Here is an 18,337-nt window from a genome sequence, read left to right on the forward strand (position 1 = left end):
AGTGCAGTGGCCGGATCTCAGCTCACTGCAAGCTCCGCCTCCCGGGTTTACGCCATTCTCCTGCCTCAGCCTCCCGAGTAGCTGGGACTACAGGCGCCCGCCGCCTCGCCCGGCTAGTTTTTGTATTTTTAGTAGAGACGGGGTTTCACTGTGTTAGCCAGGATGGAGTTTTTCTTTTTTCTTTTTTCCTGAAAATCTGATGACTATATTAGTTTATTTTCTTCTTTTTTAAATTTAAAAATTATTTAGCACTTTATGCTGCCTGACTTTACTTTGGCTTAAAATATAGAGCCCAGTTGATTTTTTCCCCCCTCTCATTTATAAATTGATGTTTCCTTTCTCTCTAATCTTGATGATTTCTACTTTACTACAGAACATATTTTTCCATGCATTTGGGTCTATTTCTGTGATTTATTTTGGTCTAGATACCCATTTTTCTCTGAGTAAACTTAATCTAAGTTCTTGCTTTGCAAATTGCTATTACTTGCTCAAGACTGGACTTCTTCTAGTTCTTGTGTTTTGTGGAATATTCTTTTATATCCATCCTTGCCTTTGGCTGGAATTTTGTTGAAATTATGTTAAATATATAAATTGACTTGAAGATAATTGACATGTTCATAACATTTAGCTTTCCTTTTTAGGTTCACAGCATGATTATTCATTTATTCAAAACTTCCTTTTAATTTTTTATAGTAGGTTTTACATATCTCTCATTAATGTTTAATCATTTCACAGTGCTAGATGATTAATTGTGGGCTGGCAATCTTTGTGTATGTTTCAAAAGCCTGGAGGAAATCAGCTCTCTTGTACCTCTTTATTCTTCCGGGACTGCAAAGACTGTTCCTCTTGGAACATTTTTACATTTGATCTTGGCAGAGAGGCTACTTTATTGCCAAAAGGAAATTTGGTAGAGAGGTCATATTCCGAAGTTGCTTGATTTTTAAAAATCTGATGATTATTTCATTATTTGCTGTAAAAATGTGTTCTGGTAAAATGTTGTCATATTCTACTATAATTCAGTGGCTTTTTTAAAAGGAAGATTTGCAGCAAATTCTGACCCTGTTTTTCATCCGATCTACAAGGGGCTTGCAGTGCAGTTTCGGGAGAAAAACAGTGGGCTGGGAGCCAGCAGTGCCTGGTCCTTACCCTTTGTCTGCTACTGGTGGGGTCTGTAAACTTGGAACAAAATATTTTTTTTTTTTTTTTTTTGAGGCGGAGTCTCGCTCTGTCGCCCAGGCTGGAGTGCAGTGGCGCAATCTCGGCTCACTGCAAGCTCCGCCTCCCGGGTTCACGCCATTCTCCTGCCTCAGCCTCCCAAGTGGCTGGGACTACAGGCGCCCGCCACCTCGCCCGGCTAGTTTTTTGTATTTTTAGTAGAGACGGGGTTTCACCATGTTAGCCAGGATGGTCTCGATCTCCTGACCTCGTGATCCGCCCGTCTCGGCCTCCCAAAGTGCTGGGATTACAGGCTTGAGCCACCGCGCCCGGCCGGAACAAAATATTTAACCTTTCTGTGTTTGAGTTTGTTTATCTGTAAATTTGGGGAGGGTAGAGGTAAGTATATAAATCCTTATTTTATAAGGTCAAATCATGTGAAATACTTTGTGTGTGAGTAAAGTAATAAAGTAAGTAAAGAAATACTTTGTGTGTGAGTAAAATAATAGTCTTTATACCTTAATTAGAAACGAAGCCATCTGGCTGAAAGCACCTCAGATAAGTATTTTACCTATTCTAGTAAAAACATCCACACAAGAAATGATGTCATTGACTGAGCAGCAGGCACAGTCTCTCTCTTCCCCTTTCCTGTGCACCTCCTACCTGCTTCTGTTTGTAACACATGGTTTTCTCCCTGTCCAGTGGACTGAATCTATCTTCCACCAGAATAGGATCTAATTTGTTCAGATAATATTTACTGAGGACCTTGATGGCAGAGTTTTGTTTTATTGCTCCTACAACTCCACACCCTGCCTGAGCATAGTTGTAGCTAAGAGGATGAATGAATGACTGGTAAAGGACACGTGAGAAAGATTTTAGCTATGGGATTTTAAACATCACTTTGGATCCCCTCTCACCACTTTCTCCACTTCTTGTGCCTGGCTCTTCAGGCTCCATAGACCATAGCGTAGGAATTTGCCTGCCTGGTTCTTTTTTTTTTTTTTGCCAAGACAGGGTCTCACTTTGTTGCCCAGGCTGGAATGCAGTGGTGCTCTCTGTAACCTTGAACTCCTGGGCTCAAGCAATCCTTCTGCCTCAGCCTTCTGAGTAGCTACAACTACAGGTGTGCACCACTAACTACATCAGCAAGTTAAAACATTTTTTATAGAGATCAAATTGAATTCACATGGTACCTAAATGTCATCTTGGAAATGCACTAAATTTTTTTGTTTTGTTTTTGAGATGCACATTCTCTGCTCCCTGCAACCTCTGCCTCCCGGGTTCAAGCAATTCTCCTGCCTCAGCTTCCCGAGTAGCTGGTACTACAGGCACAAGCTACTACGCCTGGCTAATTTTTTGTATTTTAGTAGACATGGGGGTTTCACTGTGTTGCCCGGGCTGATCTCAAGCTCCTGATCTCAGGCTGTCCTCCCAAAGAGCTGGGATTACAGGCGTGAGCCACTGCACCCGGCCACACTACACTTATTAACTAAAGATACTATTTCCACTCCTTTCTTTCACCTTTGGGAATTCCTAAACTCAGTTGATGAGGAAACCTTGTAGCATTGGTTTTCTGAGGAACTGCCTCTGTGAAAAGTGTTTTAGAGGACATGTATTAAATGGAGGAAGAACTTTGATTCCAGCGTAGTGTCCCTGTGCTCCACCAGGTGGCGTCTGATGCTGCTGAGATTTGCTTGTAGAACTGAGTCAGTACACATAAAAAGTGCCCTCCTCCAAGACCTTATGCATGAAGAAAGCTTTTCTGGAGCGCTGTTCTGTCAGATTGTGAGATTTTATACAGCATCAAGAGATCTTGGTGGGGCGTGGTGGCTTACACCTGTAATCCTAGCACTTTGTGAGACTGAGGCAGGTGGATCCCTTGAGCTCAGGAGTTTGAGACTAGCCTTTCACAATGTTGTGAAACCCCATCACTACAAAAAATACAAAAAGTAGCCTGTAGTTGCAGGTACGTAGGGGCTGAGGTGGGAGGATCGCTTGAACCTAGGAGGTCGGGGCTGCAGTGAGCTGAGATCATGCCACTGCTTTCTGGCCCGGATGAAAAAAGTGAGACCCTGTCTGAAAAAAAAAAAAAAAAAAAGAGAGATCTGAAGGCTAGGGTTTTCTCACTCTGTATGTGACATTTTAAAAGGCATTGGGAAAACAAGGGACTGACAAGCAAGGCTGGCTTGGAGATTGCTTTATTTTCTCAGGTTTTTGGGCCTAACTCTTGGGTCTTTGGACCAGACATTGAGTCTAACAGTTCTCAGCAAGTGGAATGGGTTCTAGGATCGTTTTGTTTTCTTGGGTAATTTCATTTGTTGTCACTATACCCGCTCATGGGGGGAATCTTTTTCTAACTATCTGCCTGCATTGAGACCCTTCTAGGTACTGACTAAATCAGATTAGAATAAACATATTAAACATTTCATACTTTGGGCCGGGCGCTGTGGCTTGTGCCTGTAATCCCAGCACTTTGGGAGACCAAGGCGGGCGGATCACCTGAGGTCAGAAGTTCGAGACCAGTCTGACCAACATGGAGAAACCTGGTCTTTACTAAAAATACAAAAATATCTGGGCATGGTGGCACATGCCTGTAATCCTAGCTGCTCGGGAGGCTGAGACAGGAGAATCGCTTGAACCCGGGAGGCGTAGGTTGCGGTGAGCTGAAGTCATGCCATTGCACTCCAGCCTGGGCAACAAGAGCAAAACTCTGTCAAAAACAAAAACAAAAAAAACCCTGACTTTTTAACTCAGTTGCCATTATTTTAGCAAAAGAATCCTTGTGTATTTTATGGGAGATGCTTTTATTTCCGTTATGATTTCTTTTCTTTTTTTTTTTTTTTTGAGACAGAGTCTTGCTCTGTTGCCCAGGCTGGAGTGCCAATCAGGCCCCCAGGGAGCTGGGACAATAGGCATGCACCACCACGCCTGGCAATTTTTTTTTCCCCTGAGACACAGTTTCACTCTTTTTGCCCAGGCTAGAGTGCAATGGCACAATCTTGGCTTACCGCAACCTCCGCCTCCTGGGTTCAAGCGATTTTCCTGCCTCCCGAGTAGCTGGGATTTACAGGCATGTGCCACCACGCCTAATTTTTTTTTTTTTAGTGGAAATGGGGTTTCTCCATGTTGGTCAGGCTGGTTTTGAACTCCCAACCTCAGGTGATCTGACCACCTCAGCCTCCCAAAGTGCTGGCATTACAGGCGGTGTCCACCCCGCCTGGCCAAATTTTTCTATTTTTTTGTGGAGACGTGGTTTCATCATGTTGCCCTGGCTGATCTTGAACTCCTGGGCTGAAGCAGTCTAGCCACCTCAGCCTCCAAAAGTGCTGTGGTTAAAGGGGTGAGCCACCGTGCCCCGCCATGACTTATTTCTTAAGTCTTGTAAATAAGAACTAAAGCCAAAAAAGGTCCTTCCAGCACTTGAGGTTAGAATCAGAAGTATGATTTCTTATTAAATAATTCAACAACCATTTGAGGATCTGGTATGTGATATAGCCGTAATGATGAATGCACCTCATTTCCTGCCATCACCAGGAGCCACCAGCCAGTGTGGCCAAGAAGTAGGGTTGCTCACAATGAGAATTTGGTGATGGGTCTGTGACAGCCTTCCTTACTCAGTGGAGATGGGAAGATGACTCAGTGGAGATGGGTGCTTGGAGGTGGGAGGGTCAGCCTGCAGGTAAGGATGGAAGAAACCACATGCAGAGTGGAAGATTGATGGGGCTGGGGAAAGCAACAGGTGTGTTCACTTGTGCTTTGGCTTCAGGAAGCTCAGAGCCAAATTTCATGTTCATTTAGAGAGATTTTGATTCTTCGATCCCAGGTATTTGAAAAATTGCACCTTAACTTTCTAATTATTTAGTGATATTTTCTACCCTTTTAAACTTGTCCTCTTTTAAAAGAGTATGGGTGTGGGTGTTGATCCTATTTCTCCAAGTTTTGTTTTTTTCATATTTGGAAGTTGATAAGACTCCTAGATAAAGAACCAGAAGCATTACAATCTTAGAAAAGAATCTTAGGGATCACATAATAGAGTCATAAACTTACAGTCACACAACTCCATGCAGACAGGCCCAGTTCTGGTCTGTCCTTGGCCACCTTTTATATACAGTTGAACCAGATAAGCTGATACTTGACTGAGCACTTCCATGAGCCAGGCACTTTACCTGAAAGACAGTCTTCACTGTCACCCTTTGAGGTAGGAACTGTTTATTATTCCAGTTTCACAGATGAAGAAACTGAAGCTCCGAGAAGGTTGTTAACTTGCTCAGGGTTAGTGTAGTAGGCAGGGCTCGTGTAAGGGCTCCTTAAAAAGCTCCACTTCTTACTCACTAGAACCTGTGACTAGGTTAGATACATGGCAAGGAGGAATTAAGGTAGCAAAGAGAATTAGATTGCTCATCAGCTGGCACTGAGGTTATCCTGTGTTACTGGGGTGGGCTCAGTGTAATCAGAAGGATTCTTAAGAATGAAAATTGGAGGCAGAACAACAGAGTATAATGTGAAACTGACAGTCCAGTTGTCACTGGCTTTGGAGGAGGAAAGGGCCACAAACCAAGGGATGTGGGTGACCTCTGGAGCTGGAAAAGTCAAGGAAATGGATTCTCTCCTAGAGCCTCCCAAAGGAACATGACTTGCTAACAGGCCAGGGTTGATTTTAGCCCAGTGAGACTCATTTTGGACTTTTGACATCCAGAACTTTAAAATACATTTGTGTCTGCCGTTGTTATAGCAGCAACAAGAAGCCAATACTGTCACATGCCGGTAAATACAGGAGCTGAGATGAGAACCCTGGTGCAGAGCTCACTTACTCCACCCTTACTCTGTTTTCTCTGCAGCTCCTCTGCTTTACTGAGCTGCAGCAGGTGGTATGATATGGTGCTTCCCTCTCGGCTTTGCCTGTGATACTGCTTTAAATGTAATGTGTTTCCCTGGCTAATGTCTGCCTTCCTAATTTTTCAAGGCCTAGGGGAAGTTCTGTGGATTGATAACTCTTGACTACCTAGCATGACGTCCGGCACACTGGACATCCTGTGATTCTCATTACCCCAGCTTCTTTCTTGGAGCTCCTGTTGCACTAATAGACAAATAGGCTGTGTCTTCTGCTTAGGACCCTGTCTTGGTTTCTAGTTTTCCCTGGGATTTAGTGGTATCTTCCTAACAATAAGCATAGATAGGCAGGGGCCAATGAGTCCTGAAGTCGTTTTATTTTATTTAATGTTCATTTATTTATTCGACAGGGTCTCACTCTGTTGCCCAAGCTAGAGTGCAGTGGCACAGTCATGACTCATTATAGCTTCCAACTTCCCAGGCCCAGGCGATCTTCCTGCAGGCTCACGGCATCACACTCAGCTAATTTTTGTAGAGATGAGGTTTTGCCGTGTTGCCTTGGCTGCTCTTGAACTCCTGGGCTCAAGCAGTCCACCCACCTTGGCCTCCCAAAGTGCTGGGATTACAGGCATGAGCCACTGCGCCTGGCCCTGTAGTCATTTTAATAGCAAGTATCCTGCTGTAATCACGGCCCAGCGGCCTTTTCTCACTGGCCTTCAGATTTCAGGTTCCCCATCTGTAAAACAAGGGAGCTTTGCCCTAGTTATCTGTGAGGGACACGTCATCTTGAAAAAGCAATGGCCTTTGGCCTATTTTTGTAGGCCTGGGAGCTAAGAATGTTTTTTACATTTTTAAAGCATTGTTTGGAGGGGAAAAAGAGAACATGTGACAGAGACCTCATCTACCTGACTCCTGTGTTAGACCTTAAGAACAGCCTAAAATGGGGTGGAGGAGGTTTCTCAGTGGATGTATTTAGTTTGCAGAGTCCTTCCTTCCCCTGAGGGCTACCAAAAAAAAAAAAAATTTTATTGAAGTGCATACAAGGGAAGTTTTTCAATTGATCATTTTATTTTTTATTTTATTTTATTTTTGTCTTTTGAGATGGAGTCTCGCTCTGTCACTGAGTCTAGAGTGCAGTGGTGTGATCATGGCTCACTGCAATCTCCACCTCCCAGGTTCAAGCGATTCTCCTGCCTCAGCCTCCTGAGTAGCTGGGATTACAGGCATGCACCACCACGTCTGTCTAATGTTTGTACTTTCGGTGGAGTCGGGGTTTCACCGTGGTGGTGTGAGCCACTGTGCCCAGCCTGAATTGATCATTTTAATATGGTGCTTTAGACTTACTAAATGAGGACAGCTGGTGTGAGGGTGTTTATTTTACTGTCAGGTTAAGTATATGTAACAATGCATATTTAGTACTATAGTTTATTTTCTCCTAAAATCATGTATTTGGAACTGCATTTCTCTTTCCTTCCTGCCTAGCTCACACACAAAAAGAATCACAACTGTCGGGTGCAGTGGCTCACTCCTGTAATCCCAGCACTTTAGGAGGCTGAAGCGGGCAAATCACAAGGTCAGGAGTTCGAGACCAGCCTGACCAATATAGTGAAACCTCGTCTCTACTAAAAATACAAAAAATTAGCTGGGCGTGGTGGTGGACACCTGTAATCCCAGCTACTCGGGAGGCTGAAGCAGGAGAATTACTTGAACCTAGGAGGCAGAGGTTGCAGTGAGCCGAGATCACACCATTGTACTCCAGCCTGGGGGACAGTGTGAGACTCCATCTCAAAAAAAAAAAGGAAAAAAAAAAGAATCACAGCTTATAAGTTACATGTTAGTTTAGTAATATCTTGGCAAACACCACGGTGTGTCTGTGATGTCCAAATGCCAGATTTTTTTTTTTCTAGATAATTGCTTTGTGCTTTATATTAAGAAGTTTGAAACTATGCACATTTCAGTGTCTTATTTCTAGGGGGAAAATCCAAGTTATGATAGTTTATACATTGAAAACAAGCATTTCTGTAATGTTACATTTCTTCGAAGGTTTTTTCGTTTTAATGGACTCTTTATTGGAAATGTATGACATCACTGTCTAGTAAATGGTTATGAAGAACTTGAAAAGTGAATCACTCTGTAAAGATTAAAATTAGAGGGGTTATTTTAATCCCTTTTAAAATAATCCTATTGTTCTCCTTATTCTGACTTTGGAAAGAAGAGTGAGAAAGTAGAAGTTAAAATTAACAGACTAAAATGAGAGTTGTTTCCCAACAGATGGAAGGTAGCATGATACAGGTTTGCCTTTTGGGATATCACTGTTTTCCAGTTTAAAGAAATGAGAAGAATTTCCCCATGGAGTAAATGACTTCTTAGCCATGCTGATTAAATGCCATGTGACTTAATCCAGTGGTATTTTGTTTTGAAGTGTATGTTGGTTTGTTAGCAGTTACCTTTATGAGCATTTTTCTTGACCTGATACTCCATTTTGTTCCATGATGCCTTAGAGGTGAGCTCACACAGAAGTCTCCATGATAGCAGATGACATTCCCTAATATAAGGAATTCCACATTGTTCAGACCTGTAGTTTCTGTCTGTTCTTTCAGTGTATCCTTGGGTACTTTGTAGTACACCAAGTGCTGTTAACTGTAGGCCTCTTGAGAGAGAATTAACTTCAGAAGCTCAGGCTAGAGTCATAGGTCTAGAGCCCCACTTTTTCCTTTTTGAAGAAGAGGGGACACGTTCTTAAAGATAATTATTATTTGCTGTTGGAGGGATTTTCATGAAAAAAATTCAAGAAACATTGTCTCATGTGATCTTACCAGATAAGTGCCAATTATTAAGACTTGGTGGCTGCTGGATTTATCATCTCAGCCTCATTTTCTTCCTGAGATACATGAATCTTGCTTTTTCATCATTACCACTCTGGCATAAATCAGTGGAAATACAATATGAACCACATAGCTAATTTAAAATTTTCTTTTTTTAATTTTGTTTTTTTTTTTTTTTTTGAGACGGAGTCTCGCTGTCACCCAGGCTGGAGTACAGTGGCCGGATCTCAGCTCACTGCAAGCTCCGCCTCCCGGGTTCACGCCATTCTCCTGCCTCAGCCTCCCAAGTAGCTGGGACTACAGGCGCCGGCCACCACGCCCGACTAGGTTTTGTATTTTTTAGTAGAGACGGGGTTTCACCGTGTTAGCCAGGATGGTCTCGATCTCCTGACCTCGTGATCCGCCCGTCTCGGCCTCCCCAAGTGCTGGGATTACAGGCTTGAGCCACCGCGCCCGGCCTTAATTTTGTTTTTTGAGACAGGGTATCACATTGTTGTCCAGGCTGGAGTGCGGTGGTGCAATTATAACTCACTGCAGCATTGACCTCCTGGGCTCAAGCAGTCCTCCTGCATCAGCCTCCTGAGTAGCTAGGACTATAGGCTTACATAATCACGCTCAGCTAATTTTTAAAAATTTTTTTAGAGCTAGGGTCTCACTCTCTTGCCCAGGCTGGTCTTGGACTTCTGGCCTCAAGTGATCCTCCTGCCTCAACCTCTCAAAACTGTTGAGATCATAGATGTGAGCTACCATTCCCAGCCTAATTTAAAATTTTCTAGTAGCTTCACTAGAAAAAGAAATAGGTGAGTCTGGGTGCAGTGGCTCAGGTCTATAATCCCAGCACTTTGGGAGGCTGAGGCAGGCAGATCACTTGAGGTCAGGAGTTTGAGACCAGCCTGGCCAACATGGTGAAACTCTGTCTCTACTAAAAATACAGAAATTAGCCGGGCATGGTGGCGCACACCTGCAATCTCAGCTACTCGGGAGGCTGAGGCAGGAGAATCGCTGGAACCTGGGAGGCAGAGGTTGCAGTGAGCCAAGATCCTCCAGGCTGGGTGACAAAGTGAGACCGTCTTTAGAAAAAAATAAATCAAAGTGGGGGGGGGGCACAAATAAAAGAAACAGGTGAAATATTTAACCCAGTGTATCCAAATTATTTCAACATATAATCAGTATGAAAATGAATATATTTTTTTTCCACCTCCCACATTAAAGTGATTCTCCTGCCTCAGCCTCCTGAATAGCTGGGACTACAGGCGCCTGCCACTAAGCCTGGCCAATTTTGAGTAGAGATGGGATTTCACCAGGTTGGCCAGGCTGGTCTCGAACTCCTGACCTCAGTTGATCCACCCACCTCGGCCTCCCAAAGTGCTGGGATTACAGGTGTGAGCTACCATGTCCAGCCCTAAACTGACATTTTAATATTTAAAATTAAATTTAAGTCTTATGATACTAAACTAAAATACAGTTGTCCCTTGTTATAGATTGGGGATTAGTTCTAAGATCCCCAAATATGCCAGAATTTGCATACTCAAGTCCCACAGTTGGCCCTTCAGAACCTGCATGTATGAGAAGTGGCTCTCCATATAGGTGGGTTTTAAATTCTGCAAATACTGTATTTTGGATCTGTGTTTGATTAAAAAAAAATCTGCATGTAAGTGGACCGATGCGGTTCAAACCCATGTTGTTCAAGGGTCAGCTGTAGTTGTGTATTAAAACATTGTCCAAAACCAAAAAAGCTTTTATCCAAACTAGAGGAGAGTGAGCCAGATGAATGTGAGTGGAAACCAGATGGAGTTTCAGGTCTTTCAGGGCACCCTTGGTAGCTGCCATGAGGTGAATGGTGACAGCAGTGCACGGGAGGCACAAGAAGGGCAGCCAAAGCTATACCTGGGAAGGGTGTGGGAAGTAAGAGGGGAGCATTCTGTTAGGGGCAGAGAAGAATCCCACTCACAAGAGATGACCAAGAGTAAACCTGCCTGCCTGCCAAAAGTAGGCAAGATTTGATGGGTCAAAGCACAAGACCATTTTTTCTCAAAGCACAGCAAACAGTATTAGCATCAACATAATAGTGCTGGTTCCTCAGCCCATGCCCATGGGAGATGTGCTGTGATAGGTGTAGATGGTGCCTGTGTGCACGGCCGTGTAGCCGATGATCACGGGGCCCAGGGCTCAGTACTCTCTGTAGCAAGCAGCAAAGGAGCACCCTCCCTCCCTGAGAAGTTAGTGGTGCCAAGAGACATGCCCTGGTCACCTTGACCTTCTTAGCCACCTGCTTGAGCAGCTGTAGAAACTGCTTAGTAACTAATTCTTTTACCCAGATGTTTCTTCAGGATCTCATTACATCTTGCAGTGATCATTGACACAAGTTGTCACTGTGTGGTTAACAGAGATCTTGAAATGGCCAATTACCAGGCTAATGGAGAATTTTTTTTTTTTAATCGAATGGGATACTGCCGTTGTTAGACCTTTTTGGGTAGAGGAGGGGAGAGTATGAGTCTTAGTTTATTTTTAATTGTCGAACAAATTCCAAGTTCTTAATTAAAATATTGAAACTTCATGACTTTTAGGACAAAATAATTCATTTTATAAATGACCAAGACTTCTATCGTAGAAAGCCCTGGAGCTCTGCTTATCAGAGAACACTCTGGATAAGGAGATGTGACATGCTGTTTTTTGTGTCATCTTTACGCTATAAACTTCCTCTGCTAATCCAAGTATTCTTCGTTCACGTGAGACTGCAAATTTAAGCTGCTTCTTCCAGCAAGTTTTCCACCATATGCTAGAACTTAAATAGAAATGTGATTTTTGTAAATTTCTCTATGTGTGAAAAATGCAGTTTTGAAATTGTAATATGTTTGAGCATGTTAGAATTTGTTCTTTGTGGGCAGACTGTCCATTCTTATTAATGCAGTTAAACAGGTTTTTGAATGTTCCCTTTTAACTTTGGGGTCAGGCTGTCACTTCTTGTTTCTCTGCTCTAATAAATTGCGATGGTGACTTTGGCAGGCTATAAAATGAATTTCCTTACTGGCTGCTTTTCCTTCTCTTCTTTTAACTGTGACTGTCCGCCAAGATCAGTTGCCTCTGAGAGAGTGGTGTTTTGGTCCTGCTAATTCACATCCTCTCTTTGGTCTGTTTCTTCTGACAGCTTTGGGATCTGGACTTATATGCCATGCCCTTTAAACAAAGTTCTTAAAAATCTTCAACTAATTCTATACTTAGAGAAAAGATGCAAAAATAGAACAGGGAGTTCCATAATTACCTGCCTTTAGCCAGTTTCCCCCATTGTTAACATCTTACATAACCAATTGTTAGGTGATTTTGTACAAAATAAGAAATTAATATTAGTGTTGGGCGTGGTGGCTCACACCTGTAATCCCAGCACTTTAGGAGGCTGAGGCCAGGTGGACCGCTTGAGGTCAGGAGTTCGAGACCATCCTGGCCAACATGGTGAAACCTTGTCTCTACTAAAAATACAGAAAAATTAGCCAGACATGGGGGTGCATGGCTCTAATCCCAGCTATTCGGAAGGCTGAGGCAGGAGAATCACTTAAGGTTGCAGTGAGCCGAGATGCACCACTGCACTCCAGCCTGGGTGACAGAGCAAGAATCTGTCTCTCAAAAAAAAAAAAAAAAAAGAAAAAAGAAAAGAAAGAGAAAAGAAAAAAAATTAACATTGGTACAGTCCTATTCACTAAACTGCAGACCTCATTTGAATTGTCTGAGTGTTTCCACTAGTGCCTGTTTTTGTTTCAGGATGCAGTCTGGGATCCCATATCGCAACGAGTTGGTTTTTTGTTTCCTTCAGCCTATGACAAACCCTCTGTCTTTCCTTGTCCTTTATAACCTTGACACTTCTGAAGAATACCTCTCAGGCATTTTGTAGAAAATCACTCAATTTTAAAAGTCTGTTTTCTTGTTATTGGAATAGGTCATGTCTTTTGACAACAATACCATAGAAATAGGTCCTTCTCAGCACTTCTTATCAGGGGGTTCATAGGATATCAGTGTGTCTCCTACTGGTCACATTAACTGTGATCATTTGGTTAAAGTAGTGTCTGCTGTGTTTCTCCACTGAGAAGTTACTATCTCTTCCTTTGTAATTAGTAAATAAATACCTTGGGGGAAGATCATTTGTTACTATGTAAATATATCCTCAAACTTTTGCTCAGGAATTTTAGCCGCCATTGGTGGATCTTGCCTGCAACAATTACTCTGGTGTTCAAATGGTTATTTTCTGTTTCCGTCATTCGTTTTTCATTATTAGTGGAATTCTCCCATAAAGAAGAGCTGACTATTCTCATTAATATTATTATGGAGTCATGGGTATTTATCTTATTCTGTGTACTGTCGTTGTTTATTTTGTTGCTCAAATTGTTCCAGCTTTGGCTACTAGGAGGGCTTCAGCTTGGCTCCTGGGTCCTTTGGACAAACCCCCATCCTTTTATGAGCACTTCTTTGCTTCATTTATTTATTTTTTTTGAGATGGAGTTTCACTCTTGTTGCCCAGGCTGGAGTGCAATGGCGAAATCTCGGCTCACTGCAACCTGCACCTCCTGGGTTCAAGCGATTCTGCTGCCTCAGCCTCGCAGATAGCTGGAATTACAGGCACATGTCACCATGCCCAGCTAATTTTTGTATTTTTAGTAGAGATGGGGTTTCACTATGTTGGCCAGGCTGATCTCGAGCTTGTGACCTCAGGTGATTCGCCCGCCTTGGCCTCCCAAAGTGCTGGGATTACAGGTGTGAGCCACCATGCCTGGCCCACTTCTTTACTTCTGATACAAGGTATTTCAGGCTTATCTTGTACTTCTTCGCCCCAGCTCTGGAATCAACCTCTTCTCCGAGGGCCCTGGTTTCTTTTGCTGGAGAATAGCATTTAGAAACCAAAGTCTACATGCTAGGTATACTCTTTGGTATCAGGATGTCATTACTTCTAGGTCTTCTCAGTAGATAGAACTAGGAAGTGTATTATATCCACACATATGCATATATCTGTATTTCTCTATCCATCCTCTCTCTCTCCCTCTGTGTGTGTGTGTGTGTGTGTGTGTGTATGTATCAAAAACTATAAGTTTATACTCATTCTCTCTCATTTCAATTTAACATTACAGAGTTTATTTTAACCTTCTCTTATTGATATATAACTTCTTACTGCGACAGTGAGAGTCCTGGCTATAATTATCTATAATGTATTTACTACAAAGAAGTAAATAAGTTTGTAGTTTCAGAATTGCTAACTTATACCTCCTTAAGAAACACATTTACTACCGGATTTACAGCCTTTATGTACAATTCTTTTTGCCTTTAATTTTACAGCATCCAGTCAAGATACTGTTTTCCAGTTACTTAGGTTAGTTCTTTCTTCCTATCCCATTCACCATGGTGTTACCCATTTGCAATAGTTAGGGTTATTTGTACATGCTGTATTCCACTTTGGGTTTGCCATATCTCGCTTGGTTTTAACTAATTGTTTAATTTTGGAGTGTGTGAAGGGTGTGTGATACATCACTGTGGCCCTAGGAATCAGATACAAAAAGGCCTACTCAGTGCCAGGCCTCCTCAGCCCTGCTTTCCCGTTCCCATTCCCCTTTTCCCCAGCCACCCCATAAGTAATCAGTCTGTTTAATTTCTGGCTTATTTGTCCTGTATTTCTTTTGTTTTGTGCCATTTTAAACTCATCAGGTTTGTATGAAAAATTATTGACTCTGGCAGTAGGGACATATTCACTCCCACCTCATCCTTGTCAGCCACTCCTTACCTGAGGGAGAGAGAACCACACCACTGAAAGATGGGGGTCATGGGATAAAACTAGAAACTTTATGGGTTTAGCACCTCAATATTTTTATATCTTAGCTACCTGTATATAATTTGGTAACATTTGATGTTTAACTGATTTTTTTAAAAAGTTTACTTATGTATTTATTTTGGAGACAGAGTCTCACTCTGTCACCCAGGCTGGAGTGTAGTGGCACGATCTTGGGATCTCAGCTCACAGCAACCTCTGCCTCCTGGGTTCACATGATTCTCATGCCTCAGCCTCCCAAGTAGCTGGGATTACAGGTGTCCACCACAACACACCCAGCTAATTTTTATATTTTTAGTAGAGACAGGGTTTCACCACGTTGGCCAGGCTGGTCTTAAACTTCTGAGCTCAGGCAGTCCACCTACCTCGGCCTCCCAAAGTGCTAGGATTAAGGGCATGAGCCACTGCACCTGGCCTAAAGTTTAACTGATGTTTTATTTAGCATGTGCTAATAAAGCAAAAGGGGATAGGAAAGAATGTACCTTTTTCTGCAGTATCTTATTCACCGTCCTTTAACACTAAATACTTTATAATCACGCAAATATTATACTCCATGAAACAAAATGAAAGCTTCACACATAAGGATAAGGTCCCTGTTGATGTTTGTTCTCCAACATCAGACTACTTTATTATCCTTTTAGATTCTTTGTACATTTCTAAACATATGTGCCTGTAGGAGGGTATATATATATAAAACTATTTTATAAGTGTGAGTTCTTTTTTTTCTTTTTGATTAACATCAAAGGTCTACTGTAACTTTCAGCTTCTGTTTCTGGTGTATAGTCCTGCCTCATTGTTTTTAACATTTGCAGAGTGTTTCTTGGTGAATGTTGTTGCGTGTGGCTCCAACACACATGTGGATGCTCAGCAGTGGAAATTCCAGCTGTGTCCATTCTTCTTCTAGTCAGTACAGCAGCTGCTCTCCTGAGTGGCTGTGCCGTTTTGCCATTTTCCACCAGCATCACATCAAATACTCATTTCTCTACTGTTCATCAATACCTGATGTTTCCTGTGTCTTAAATTCTGGGCAGTTTGAGGGTCAAAAGTAGTCTTTTGTTTTAATTTGCTTTCTTTCAGGATAGTGAGGTTGAGTTTCCAGTAATTATTAGCCATGTATACACATTTCCTTTTCTGTGATTTGCCCATTTTAACAATTTTTCTTTTCTTGTTGATGTGTATAAGACTTTATATATGCTAGATTTGTTCGTTTAATAAATATTTTTTGATCTCTTAACTATACATCCCGGCACTTCTGTAGGTGCTGGGATACTAGCATGAAACAAAGTCTCTAATTTCACAGAAATTACCGTCAGAAGAGGAAATTGGGCCAAGCGTGGTGGCTCACACTTGTAATTCTGGCACTTTGGGAGGCAGAGGTGGGCAGATCACTTGCGGTCAGGAGTTCGAGACCAGCCTGGCCAACATGGTGAAACCCTGTCTCTACTAAAAATACAAAAATTAGCTGAGTGTGGTGGTGCACACCTGTAATTGCAGCTACTCAGGAGGCTGAGGCAGGAGAATTGCTTGAGCCCACGAGACAGTGGTTGTAGTGAGCCGAGATCGCACCACTGCACTCCAACCTGGGCCACAGAGCAAGACTCCATCTCAAAAAAAAAAGAGGACATTGGACCAAAAGAAATCTAAATAAATGAATGAGATTATGCAAATGTTAATAAGTGCTATCAAAAATAGGGTAACGGTAAAGAGAGTACCTGAATGGGTCGGGAGCCCAGTTTCCCTTTGTAAACTCTGTCCCCTGTGTATTAGGTGTTAGGTGGAGTGGTCAGGGAAGGCTTCTTAGAGAAAGTAGGAGCTGAGATGAGTAATAAGAAGGAACCAGCCACAAGAAGTGTCCAGACGGAGAACATAGTGTGCCTCAGCCTGTGATCAAGGGTGACAGGTCAGACCATCGTAGGTGGACACAGGGGACTCCTCAACACAAGTGATTGTCAGAGGCGTTAGAGACAGCCTCTCAGGAGCAGGCTTGACATCTGAGAGGCCGAGGTCGGTTTCAAGGGGAGAGGTTCCTCAACTCGTCTTCCTTCCCTCTCTAGGCTAGGTTACCAGAAGGAGCTTTGCTCCTGGGGTTTGTGCTTCAAGACTTGATCGTTGGGTTTTGTGGTTGTTTTAAGGCACAGGCCTTTTCTTTAATAAAGGAAAATTTTCTGTTTCAGATTACCTAGGAACAGTACGATTTGGGGTTATCACAAATAAACATCTTGCGAAACTGGTATCCTTAGTACACTCTGGAAGTGTGTATTTACATAGACATTTCAACACATCACTTGTAAGTATTTTGAAATCACGTTTATATTAGCGCAGTGGTTCTTAACTTTGTTTAGGTCACGGACTGCTTTGAGAATTGGATAAAATCTATGGACACTCTCTAGAAAAGCGCGCATGATTTTATATATGAATGGAGAGTTCTTCCAGCCCCACCCTAGAGCCCAGGCCCCAGATTAAGAACCCATGCATTAGAGGGCTCTTGAAATTAATGTGCCGAAATTCTTTATTTGTATTCTTAGATTTTGATACAGACTTGAAAGTTTTTCTTCCTGGATAAAATTACGGAGTTACTCTCTTGGAGAATTGTTACTCTGAGCCTGTGTTTTCAGAAGCTAGGCTTCCACTGAGTGATGTTCTCTGTTTATCTGTTTCTTTTATGATGAGTAGCAATGTGACATGCTTTTCTCCTTAGCTGATGTAATGGGTTTTTGAAGTTCTTGTCAAGTCACAGTGAGAAGTTGATGGCTTCTCATCCCAGAGAGCCTCGGTTTTCCATTGTCGCCTTTTTCCCCAATTTCATTTGCTTTCTGTGGAGCAGCCTGAACTCAGCTGCTTCTGAGCATTGACCTGTGTCCTGCTCAGTCCTGTGCTTCTACTCTATTGCTGCTTCCTCAGTCACATCAGTGAGCTGACTTTCCTGAAGTATTCTCTCTCTCTCGCATCATTGTCTGTAACTTACAGGTCATATACAGATCAATTTCCCTGCACCCAGTGTACCCAGCTTTTAAAACCTGTGCCCCCCTTGGCACAATGTCTGAGTCTTGTGCCTTCGAAGGGACTATTGGGCCCACTCCAGGGGTGCCCCCTTGCTTGCCAGTCGCCCTGGCTTCTGCATATCTTCATAGCCCAGATGTTGTGCTTTACTTCTTGCAGTTTGTATTCCAAAAGTCAAATGTATTTTTGTGTTTTCCAAATAGAAATGTTTGAGTGTAGTTTGAGTATGGTTTTTCAAACTCCCACCGTTCCACCTTGACAATCACTGCTGTAGCTGTTTCTCTGCTGCCCACCTACGCTCCTTGTGCCTCTGCCTAAGCTGCTTTGATGTCATCTGCTTTTGCTATCTGTCATTTTCCTACATCCTTCATTTTTAGCATGTTACACAGCCTCCATATATTTATTTATAGTAAAGGGTACTGAGAAAGAAATTAAAAGTAGATGGGGAAAAAAAGGGAGGACTATGAGATGGAAAAATATATCAGGTTTACTGCTTCGATTTGGTAGTGTTTAAGGTTCGTTGGTTTGTGTAGCAGTAGAATTCCTTTTACCGAATGCAAGAATACTGGGATACCATTATTTTTAGAAACACAAGCAGTGGTTATCTTCATTATGAGTCAATTTAAATCTTCGTTTTGAGGAGTTTTAAATATCTCATTTTGTAAAACCCTCTGAAGTACCCCTTTGGTAGTTCTGTTTGAAGCCAGTGATTTATATTGTT

General features: G+C 42.5%; 1 protein-coding gene across 5 annotated transcripts in view; it reads left to right on the forward strand.

The window, feature by feature from the left end:
• Positions 1-18,337, forward strand: part of TXNDC11 (thioredoxin domain containing 11) — a 69,722-nt gene that overhangs the window by 30,641 nt on the left and 20,744 nt on the right. For all 5 annotated transcript variants that reach the window (XM_033236477.1, XM_033236480.1, XM_033236476.1 and 2 more), the window contains one exon: positions 16,791-16,903. In XM_033236477.1, coding sequence (XP_033092368.1) covers positions 16,791-16,903 — 113 coding nt within the window. The remainder of the gene's footprint in view (positions 1-16,790; positions 16,904-18,337) is intronic.

Source organism: Trachypithecus francoisi, unplaced genomic scaffold (assembly GCF_009764315.1).
Source record: "Trachypithecus francoisi isolate TF-2019V2 unplaced genomic scaffold, Tfra_2.0 Lachesis_group15, whole genome shotgun sequence".
In the NCBI taxonomy this organism is placed as follows: Eukaryota; Metazoa; Chordata; class Mammalia; order Primates; family Cercopithecidae; genus Trachypithecus; species Trachypithecus francoisi.